The 10,344-nt window shown below is 53.5% G+C and overlaps 1 protein-coding gene across 1 annotated transcript in view; it reads right to left on the bottom strand.

The window, feature by feature from the left end:
• PC (pyruvate carboxylase) overlaps positions 1-10,344 on the bottom strand; it is a 48,140-nt gene that overhangs the window by 24,754 nt on the left and 13,042 nt on the right. The window contains exons 2-8 of the mRNA XM_004383674.3: positions 3,891-4,026; positions 3,556-3,740; positions 2,872-3,037; positions 2,581-2,726; positions 2,279-2,396; positions 1,635-1,786; positions 67-185 (exon numbers count right to left, since the gene is read on the bottom strand). Of these exons, the coding sequence (XP_004383731.1) occupies positions 67-185; positions 1,635-1,786; positions 2,279-2,396; positions 2,581-2,726; positions 2,872-3,037; positions 3,556-3,740; positions 3,891-4,026 (1,022 nt within the window). The remainder of the gene's footprint in view (positions 1-66; positions 186-1,634; positions 1,787-2,278; positions 2,397-2,580; positions 2,727-2,871; positions 3,038-3,555; positions 3,741-3,890; positions 4,027-10,344) is intronic.

The raw sequence follows: 10,344 nt of genomic DNA, 5'->3' as shown, positions 1-10,344 counted from the left end.
GCTCACTCCTTGTCACCAGGACCCCGTTCCCTCACCCGGGCCCCGCCCGCCCTGGCCCGCGCTCACTCCGTGATCTCCTCGGTGACCGTGTGCTCCACCTGCAGCCGGGAGTTGACCTCGATGAAGTAGTGTCTGCCATGCTTGTCCACCAGGAACTCCACGGTGCCTGCGTTCTCATAGGCCACCTGTGGGCGTGGAAGGGTCAGTGGGGTGCAGAAGGGTTAGTGGGGCATAGAAAGCAGGGGCTCCATCTCATCCTCAGGCGTGCTCCCACAAAAGAGCAGACTAGCTGCCAACCCCTCCCCTACAGACAGGCAGATCCCCAGCCCTGGCCCCCGCCCCGCTGTGACAAGTGTCCAGAACCCAGAGCCCCTTGTGCTTAGACCCCCTCCCTTCCCCTAGCTGAGCCCCTGCCCACCACCTACTCGGCTTTCCAGCCAGCCCCCACCCATCATACCTCAGGCTCGCCTGAACCACCCGTTTATCCTCGGAGGGCGTGAGGACAGTCGCCTTCTACTCTAGCATGTCATCCCCTCTGGCACCCACCCAAAGAGATGTCATTTGACGGGAACCAGCAGAGGATCCTCTAACTGCAATTTCACCCAGTACCAGCTTCATCTCTGGTCCTGCCCAAACCACAGGGTAGGCTCAGTCAGCTCCCTCAAATCTGTGCGGGAACGAGACAGGGCCTCAACTGACAGGTGGGAGCAGACTCAGGGTAAGATCACACTTCAGGGAAGTAAGCCAGCCTCCACTGTAAACAAGGCCTTCGTCAAGGCCTCGCATTCACTGTGCTGGAGCCCAGCCGTGCAGCACAGGCCCAACTCTCGGCGTGAGGAGGGGACAGGAGGGGACAGGAGCAGCAGCTCTTGGCCATCCCTTCAGGCCCAGGCTGCCTGAGCGGGCTGAGGTGGCACAGCGCAGAAGGGGCACAGGACCAGGCCAGAGAAGAGGGTGTGGACATATCCGGGTGCTGGGGGCTCGGGGAAGAGAAGGCGGAGGTGGAGGCCTAGGAGACAGGGTGGGAGATGAAGGCACGGGCCGACGGACAAGGTGGCTTGGTTCTAAGGAGGGAGGCCCAGGAAGAACAGCAGGCAGGACCCTGCGTGGTAGCTGTGCTCTGCAGACCGGGCCAGGGGCGGGTCACTGCTGGGGAAGGGAGCTTGCCATCTCCTCCCTACCATGCCACTCCAGCCATGCCCCCAGTGAGCAGAGACCGGCAGGATGGCCTTAGGAGAATGCTTGCCAGTGACTGGGACGGAGGAGCCAAGAGGAGTGAGAAAGAACTGCCTGAACACGTCCACTGCATGTCCTTCCCTTTGCCCCAGGGCTGTGGGGGCATGCAGCAGGGCCGAGGAGGGACTGCCACCTTTCCCTCCCTCTGCTCAGCTGTCTGGATGCTTGGTGTGGCTTCTGGGCCAGGTGTGTCTGCTAGCACCCAGAAAGGACCCCAAGGGTCCTGTCCCCTCCTGCCCTGAGCCTGGTCACCCTTGGCCTCCCTGCTCCCAGCCGTTGTCCACCCTGTGCCCCGGGTGACCACCAGCCCTGAGCACAGGCTGCGAAAGCCCTGAGCGCCACAGGCCCAGGCCCGTCAGCTCCACTTGCACCCTTCCCGGTGAGCCCCGGCCCTTCACCTGCTTAGCGAGTTTGACGGAGTCGCTGGTGAGCCGGGTCCGGAGCTGGGGGTCCAGGTGGGCAGCCGGCGCGATCTCCACCACCTTCTGGTGCCGCCGCTGGATGGAACAGTCACGCTCATACAGGTGCAGGACATTCCCGTACTGGTCGCCTGCGGGGAGGGGAACAGGCTCAGCTTTGCCTGGAACCTAAGTGCCTCCTAGAGGGGCTCTAGTGGCACAGTGGTTAAACACTCAGCTGCTAACAGAAAGGTCGGAGGCTTGAACCCAGCAGCAGCTCGTCAGGAAAAAGACCTGGTGATTTGTTCCCGTAAAGACTACAGCCTAGGAAGCCCGATGGGGCAAGTTCTACTCTATCACATGGGGTGGCTGTGAGTTGGAATCAAGTCAATGGCACACAGCAACAACAAATGCCTCCTGAACTCCCCTAAGAGCCCCAAGTAACCACCGTGGCCAGCTAGTGTCTGCCCCAGCGCGGCCGGCGTCTGCCTCCCGCAGTGGGGAACAGAGAAATGCTGCCCAACTTCCAGCCCAGCCCCCAACACACCCTGGGCTGTCCCAGAGAAAGGTCAGGGTTGTGCCGCTCCTGCCTCGGCTGCCCAGGGTGACTAAAAGTGCCCCGCGTCACTGACGTGCCCACTCACCCAAGATCTGCACCTCGATGTGGCGCGGCTTCTCGATGAACTTCTCCACAAACAGTGCGCCATTCCCAAAGGCAGCCAGGGCCTCTGAGTAGGCCCGGGTGTAGTTCTCCTCCAGCTCCTGGGAGGGCAGGCGAGAGCAGACGTCGGGCCCACAGCTCCGTGTCTCCCCCTCTGCCACAACCGCTGTCCACTCCCCAGCCAGGGCCTCCTGCGCCCTGCCAGGGTCTGCTCTGCGGTAGTGTGACCTCCTGCACCCCGCACCTCGGCTCCCCTGCTGGCTCCCAGCCCTGGCTTTTGCTCACCTCGTAGCTGTGGACGACCCTCATGCCACGCCCCCCGCCCCCATAGGCAGCCTTGAAGATAATGGGGAAGCCGTAGGTGTTGGAGAACTCATGAGCTTCGTGTAGGGAGGTGATGGGGGCGTCTGTGCCTGGGACCACGGGGACACCTGTGGGGAGATAGGTGTGTGGGGCCTCTAAACAGGCTGGAATCCCTGCCAAAGCCTGCCAAGGACACAAACACCCCAGCCAGCCTCCTCCCCGGCGGCCCCCACCCAGGAGCCGCGTGGGCACATGGCTGCCTGCCACACTCACCCGCAGCAATGGCAATTGCCCGGGCCTCCACCTTGTCTCCCATCTTGCGGACCACCTCGGGGCTCGGCCCAATGAACCGGATCCCAGCATCCTGGCAGGCTTGGGCAAAGTCCGCTCGCTCGGATAGGAACCCGTAGCCAGGGTGCACTGCGTCCACGCCGTTTTCCTGCGAGGGGAGGGTGGGTCAGGGATACTGAAAACCAAAAACCAAGCCAGCTGCTGCCAAGCTGATTCCGACTCGTGGCGCCGCCACGCCTTTTAGAGTAGAGCTGTGCTGCACAGCGTCGTCAATGGCTATGATCTTTTTTGGAAGTAGATTGCCAGGGCTTTCTTCCAAGGCATCTCTGGGTGGATTCAAACTGCTAACTAAATGCTCAGCATTTCATTGCCGAGCACTTAACCATTTGCGCCACCCAGGGACTCCCAGGGCTACTAAACCCTCCTCAAATCCCTTCACAGGCCTGGACCAAACCCTCGGGCCTCTCCTGAGCTGGCTCTGTCTGCTCATCACACAGGAGGCTAACAAGGCTGGGCACAGCGCTAGGGGACAGAAAGGCACAGGACACAGTCCCCGCCGTCAAGAACCCCCCGGCTAGCAGTGGCCCCCGCCAGGCGCAGCAGCCCCCAGACACCCACGAGCTCCCCCAAGCCGGCACTCTCGGCCCAGCCTCGCTGCTGGCTCACCTTGGCCACCTTGATGATGTCTGGGATGTGCAGGTAGGCTTGCACGGGGGCAAGGCCGCGGCCAATGAGGTAGGCTTCGTCTGCTTTCTGCCGGTGCATCTGGCCCGTGTCCTGCTCGGAGTAGATGGCCACCGTGCGGATGCCCAGCTCCGTGCAGGCCCGGAACACGCGGATGGCAATCTCACCTGGGAGAGGGGTGAGAAGTTAGATTCCAGGGTCCTAAGAGAGGCAGAAGGAAGGGGGCAGGGAGCTGGGGCCTGAGGAGGGGACGGAGAGGAAGCAAAGGCAGGGAGGGAGCTGGCTGCCTGGTTCCTGCCGACTCCAGGGGTACTCACCTCGGTTGGCCACCATGACCTTCTTGATGGGCTTGTACTCGAGGCGCCGGACATTTGGGGAGGCAGCGGGGATGGTGGAGGCTCGGCGAATACTCAGGAGCCTCAATCCCCCGCAGACCAGGCGGAACTTCAGCATCTGGGAGGGAAATCAGGGCCCAGGTCAGAGCTTCCAGCACCAAGCTTCCCCAGAAAGGGGGATGGTCACCTTCCCCAGGGGAAGCCAGTGCCACCTCTCACCCCAATTCCCAGCCAAGACCAGCATCCCCTCAGGAGGCTGAGTGGCCAGAGGTAAGGGAGCAAATCCAAACCGAACGGAACCCAACCCACCCTTACTCTAATACTCGCCATAATTAACAAGGCCAGCTCTTAGCTCTTAAAGCCAGTTCAGAGGCCTCGGCCTTGTGTACACAGTCGGTGCGTGCCCGACCCCTCGCTGCCCTCTGCTGGCACCCCACTGCAGGCACATCCACAGCCCAGGCAGCCCAGGCTTCGCCACTTGCCCTGTGGATACTCTCCCCGCCCCCAGGTCCTCTCCCTCAGGGCTCTGCTCTGTCTAGGAACCCAGGGAAGAATGGATTTCTCAGATGCTGTTGTTGTGGAGAAGCCCTTGTGGTGCAATGGTTACAGTGCTCAGCTGTTAACTGAAAGGTTGGCGGTTCAAACCCAGCAGCCATTCCGTGGTAAAGATGTGGCAGTTGGCTTCCATAAAGATTTACAGCGTTGGAAACCCTCTGGGGCAGTTCTATGCTGTCCTATAGGGTCGCTATGAGTCAGAATCGACTAGACCATATCGGGTTTGGTCGCTGTCGTTGGAAACCCTCTGGGGCAGTTCCATGCTGTCCTATAGGGTCGCTATGAGTCAGAATCGACTAGACCATATCGGGTTTGGTCGCTGTCGTTGGAAACCCTCTGGGGCAGTTCTATGCTGTCCTATAGGGTCGCTATGAGTCAGGATTGACTAGACCATATCGGGTTTGGTCGCTGTTGTTGGAAACCCTCTGGGGCAGTTCTATGCTGTCCTATAGGGTCTCTATGAGTCAGGATCGACTAGACCATATTGGGTTTGGTCGCTGTCGTTGGAAACCCTCTGGGGCAGTTCTATGCTGTCCTATAAGGTCTCTACGAGTCAGAATTGACTAGACCATATCAGGTTTGGTCGCTGTCGTTGTGTGCCATCGAGCAGATTGTGACTCACAGCAACCCCATCTGACAGAGCAGAACTGCCCCATGAGGTTTTCTAGGCTGTAACCTTTACAGGAAGGTGCCCTGGTGATGCAGTGGTTAAACACTCAGCTGCTAACCAAAAGGTTTGTGGCTTAAACCCACCAGCCGCTCCACGGGAGAAAGATGTGGCAGTCTGCTTCCATAAACGTTACAGCCTTGGAAATCCTATGGGGCAGTCCTACTCTGCCTTACAGGGTCACTATGAGTCAGAATCGGTAACAGATTTGTTTTTTTTTGTGGGTGGGGGGAAGGAATCTTTATAGGAGCCGACTGTCAGGCCTTTCTCCTGTGGAGCTGGTGGGGGAGTTGGAACTGCTGACCTTTCAGTTAGCAGCCAAGCGTTTAACCATTGCGCCACCAATCTTCCCCAATGTATTCTCTGAAGTAGCAAAGCCTCCTTTAGTTAAAATGCAGGTGTCTTCAGACGTGTCAGGCCTTCCTTTTACTGATGGTCACTAAATAAAGCAGCATTATCAATTTTTACTAAGGGTCACTTATACCCCAAAAGATAAAGGCACGAGAGGTCAACCACCCTCATCTTACAAATGAAGAACAGCAAGTCCCAGAGACGTTAAAGATTTATTCCAAGTCACTCATCTGTTCACAGCAGAGCCCAAACCAGCAAGTTCTTCACCCTGCTTCAGCGCCTTTATCTAACCATTTGATTTCTTAGCAAAAGTTTTTTAAAGCACTTGACTCAGCCATTTTGTGTTAAGCGAGGGACAGGAAAATGTATCCAATGAATAAAACAAATATTGCAAAAACCTTCAGTGTCGTGTTATGGCCAATAATATGGAAAAGAAGGAGAGATAAAGACAGAATAAAAAGAAAAGAGAAGAGAAGAAACAAGGAAATAAGTAGAAGAAAGAGAGAAGAGGAGAGAAGGCCCACAGCCAGGGTGGGGAAAAGCCAGCTGCCATCGAGTCCGTTCCAACTCAGGGTGACCCCATGGGTACAGAGTAGAAGTGCACTCCATAGGGTTTTCAATGCTGTTGTTGTTAGGTACCATCAGGTCGGTGCCGACTCATAGCGACCCCACGCACAACAGATCAAAACGCTGCCCGGCCCTGCGCCATCCTCACAATCATCACTATGTTTGAGCCCATTGTTGCGGCCACTCTGTCAGTCCATCTCGCTGAGGGTCTTCCTCTTTTTCGCTGACCCTCTACTTTACCAAGCATGATGTCCTTCTCCAGGGACTGGTCCCTCCTGACAACATGTCCAAAATATGTGAGATGAAGTCTCACCATACTCACTTCTAAGGAGCATTCTGGCTGTACTTCTTCCAAGATAGATTTGTTTGTTCTTCTGGCAGTCCATGCTATAGTCAATATTCTTTGCCAACACCATAATTCAAATGCGTCAATTCTTCTTCGGTCTTCCTTATTCATTGTCCAGCTTTCGCATGCATATGAAGCAATTGAAAATACCACGGCTTCGGTCAGGCACACTTTAGTCCTCAAAGTGACACCTTTACTTTTTAATACTTTAATGAGGTCGCTTGCAGCAGATTTGCCCAGTGTAACACATCGTTTGATTTCCTGACTGCTGCTTCCAGGGGCATTGATGATGGACCCAAGTAAAATGAAATCCTTGACAACTTCAATATTTTCTCTGTTTATCATGATGTTGCTTATGGAGTCTTCAATAGCTATGACCTTTCGGATGTAGATTGCCAGGCCTTTCTTCTGAGACACCTCTGGGTGGATTCGAGCCACCAATCTTTCAGTTAGTAGTCCAGTGCTTAACTGTTTGTGCTACCCAGGGACCCCACAGGCCAGCGAAGAGGAAAGGAAAGCCCCACTGAGCATCACCCTGCACTAGGCACAGTTCTGGGCTTTGAGCAGCATGAGAACCAGAAAAATAAGGCCTCCACTTTGATACGCCAGTGAGGGAGACAAAAGACATAAGTAGATCACCTCAGATTGAGACAAGTGACAGAAAGGTAAGAAAAGGAGGTAATGTTTGGTGAACCATGGGGGATGAGTGGGTGGTTGAGACTGGATATTCAAGAAGGCTTCTCTGAGGGGGACCACACAGCGGGATCGAAGCTGTGAGAAGGTGCGCGCCAGGTCCAGATCTGCCAGGACGCACTCCAGGTAGAAGGAATGGCCACTTTGGAGACCCCAGGCAAGAACAAGCTGGGTGCCATCAAGGATGGGCCAGGACCAGAGCTGGAGGGCAAGACCTGCAGGAGGTGCCTGTGGGCTGTAGAGAGGCTGAGAGCACGCACAGCCTCTGATGAGTATGGGAGCCAGGGGGAGCAGGGCCGGGGTTCGGGAGATGCCTGGGGTACAACAGGCAAGATTCGCTGAGAGAGCCCTTATAGAAGGCGAGGCAGCAATCCAGGGTTGGGGGAAGGCTGAACTTCCTGCCATAGGGAGCAGGGATGGAGTCCAGAGGGTTAAGAGGTAAAAGCCTGGGTGACCTTGGCAAGTGGACAGTGTCTGAAGCCACAAGTCTGCAGGAGACCACCAGGGAAGAACACAGCTGGAGAAGAGAGTCGGGTCACCCGCTGTCATTTAGAATTTGGACGAGGAGGAAGAGCCAGCAAAGGAGGCTGACCAGTGCCACCCAGAGGAAGGAGGAAGGCCAGGAAGCACAGAGTCACAGCAGTCGGCGGAAGCAAGTGCTCTCAGGAGGATGGAGTTGAAAGCTGCTGAGAGGCAGAGCCAGACGAAGACTGAAAGGCAGCCACTGCCTGTGACAAAGGAAGATAATACACTGGACTTTGAGGAGGATGTCCTGGGTCAAATCCCAGCTACATGTGGGCTGTTAACTTTGCTGGGCTCTGGGTTCCTCATCTGTAAAACAGAGAGAATAACGGCAATAATACCTATACCTTGTCCTTACTTATTAATTATAACTGGAGAAACCTGGCAGACACCACCTTGACCAAGTGGTCAAGGGTAACATCACCAGCACCCAATACGCATCACATGCCTCCTGATATGATGCACCAAGGACACAGCACTTGTGTGGTCTTCCTGCCAAAAATGTACAACCTGAATCTAATCAGGAGAAAACATCACACAAACCCAAACGACGGGAAGTTCTACGAAATAACTGGCCTGTACTCTCCAGAAATGTCAAAGTCATAAAAGGCGGAGACTGAAGAACTGCTTCAGATTCAAGGGGCTAAAGAGACACAACGACTAGACGCACATGTGATCCTGGGCTGGGTTTCTGTTGCTATAAAGGGCATTATGGGGCAACCTTAAATAAGGCTTGTAGATTATATAGCAATACCATATCAGTGTCGATTTCCTGATTCCGATCACTGTACTGTGGTTATGTTAGAGAATATCCTCATTCTTAGGAAATGAACATTGGAGTATTAGGGGTGAAGCGGTGCTGTACCTGCAACTTAAGCTCAAGTAGTTCAGAGAAAATATGAAATGATAACACGAACATGGTAAATATGAGTATTGGGGGAATTTGGGTAAAAGGTGTGAGAGAATTCTCTATACTACTTTTGCAACTTTCCTGTAAGTCTGAAATTAGAAAACAATTGTGCCTACAGCTGATAGTGAGGCGGTGATAATGTTAGCAGGGACACAGCACGGTGCCTGTGCACAGGTGGAGGTATCCGCTAGGAGGCTCAGGGGTGGAATATCATGTAACTTTCTCTCCTTACTTCCTAAATCTAATGAACTCCAGATGTTACCGTCTGCTGGCCATCACTCGCAGATCCACAAACAACTGTTCTAATCCTTTGTCACTCTGCTCTAAGCGGTCTAGCCGAGCCACCTGTGCAGGCAGGAAAGCTTTCCCTGGCTGGAGCAGCTGGGAGCAGGGCAGGTGCTGGTGGTCTGTGGCCCCCACCCCAGTAAATCTCACCACTATCCTGGGCCAAATGCCTCTTCTGCTCAGGGCCCCAGGAGAAGTCTGCAGCCAGTCAGGAAAGGACCGTGGAGAAAGAGCCCAAACTACTGCGTAGGATACAACCAAGAAGAGGCAAGGGACTCCTTCAGGTCACACGCAACGACAAAACAGTAAATGTATTAAATAACAGTAGCATATCAATGTTCTCTTCTGATCTTGATCACTGTACTGTGATCACCAGGTCTCTGGGTAGCACAAATGGTTTGCACTTGTCTACTAATCTAAAAGTTGGCAGTTCAAAAACCCACCCAGCGGTGCTGCAGAAGAAAGGCCTGGCAATCTGCTTCCGTAAAGATTATAGCCAAGAAAACCCTATGGAGCACAGTTCTACTCTATGACACGAGGTCACCATGAGTCAGAACTGACTCGATGGCAACAGGTTTTTTTTTTTTTTTTTTGGCAGGGACACTGTGATTAAGAAGCCCTGGTAGCATAAAGGTTAAGTACACAGCTGCTAACTGAAAGGCCAGTGGTTTGAACCCACCCAGTGGCTACGAGGGAGAAAGACCTGGCGATCTGCTCCAATAAAGATTACAGCCTAGAAAACCCTATGGAGCAGTTCTACTCGGTCACATGGGGTCGCCATGAGTTGAAATTGACTCTATGGCATTTTACAACAATAACACTGTGATTATATTAGAGAATATCCTCATTCTTAGGAAATAAAGATTATTCTTAATCTTCATTTTTTCTTAAATAAACCTTAAACAGTTTCACCTCACTAGAAAGCAAGACTTTTGAAACAAAACAAAGAGGTGTCACATTTGCCTATTACATTAGCAACAGTGCTGTCAACAATATTTCGTGCTGGTAAGGCTGTCAGGAGACAGAGAGACCCACAGGACCCCGGGGGCTGAGGGATATCTGGGCCGCCTCTCTGGAAAGCCGTTTGCGAAACCTATCAAAAGCCTTTGAAATATGTATGCCCTTTGGCCCAGGCATTAGCACTCTAGGAATCCAACCCAAGGAAACATTCTAAAATGGGAACCAAGAAAAATACAAAAAGATGCTCAAGACAGCATTATTTACAATGGCAAATAACTGGAAACCACTTGAAGATCCAACATGAGGTCACCTATACAGACATTACATAACGCTCACATTTGCACAGGTTTTGAGAAGATGGGAAATGCTTATTCTATAATGTGAAGCCAAAATTTAAAACGATAAAAAGTGCATAGATAAAAATGGCGCTCTAGGCAGAAGCACCATGCCATCCCTCCACAGCAAAGATCTGAAAAACTAAGCCGAACAGAGAATACAACAATCCTGAAACCCTAAAACATCAAATGAAGAGATAAAGAACTCAGCCAAGCACCAAATGGAGTGAGAAAACTGACAGAGA

The sequence above is a fragment of the Trichechus manatus genome, unplaced genomic scaffold (assembly GCF_000243295.1).
Source record: "Trichechus manatus latirostris isolate Lorelei unplaced genomic scaffold, TriManLat1.0 scaffold00113, whole genome shotgun sequence".
Taxonomy (NCBI): Eukaryota; Metazoa; Chordata; class Mammalia; order Sirenia; family Trichechidae; genus Trichechus; species Trichechus manatus.
Note: the sequence above shows the minus strand (reverse complement) of the source record. Positions and strands in the feature narration are given on the sequence as shown.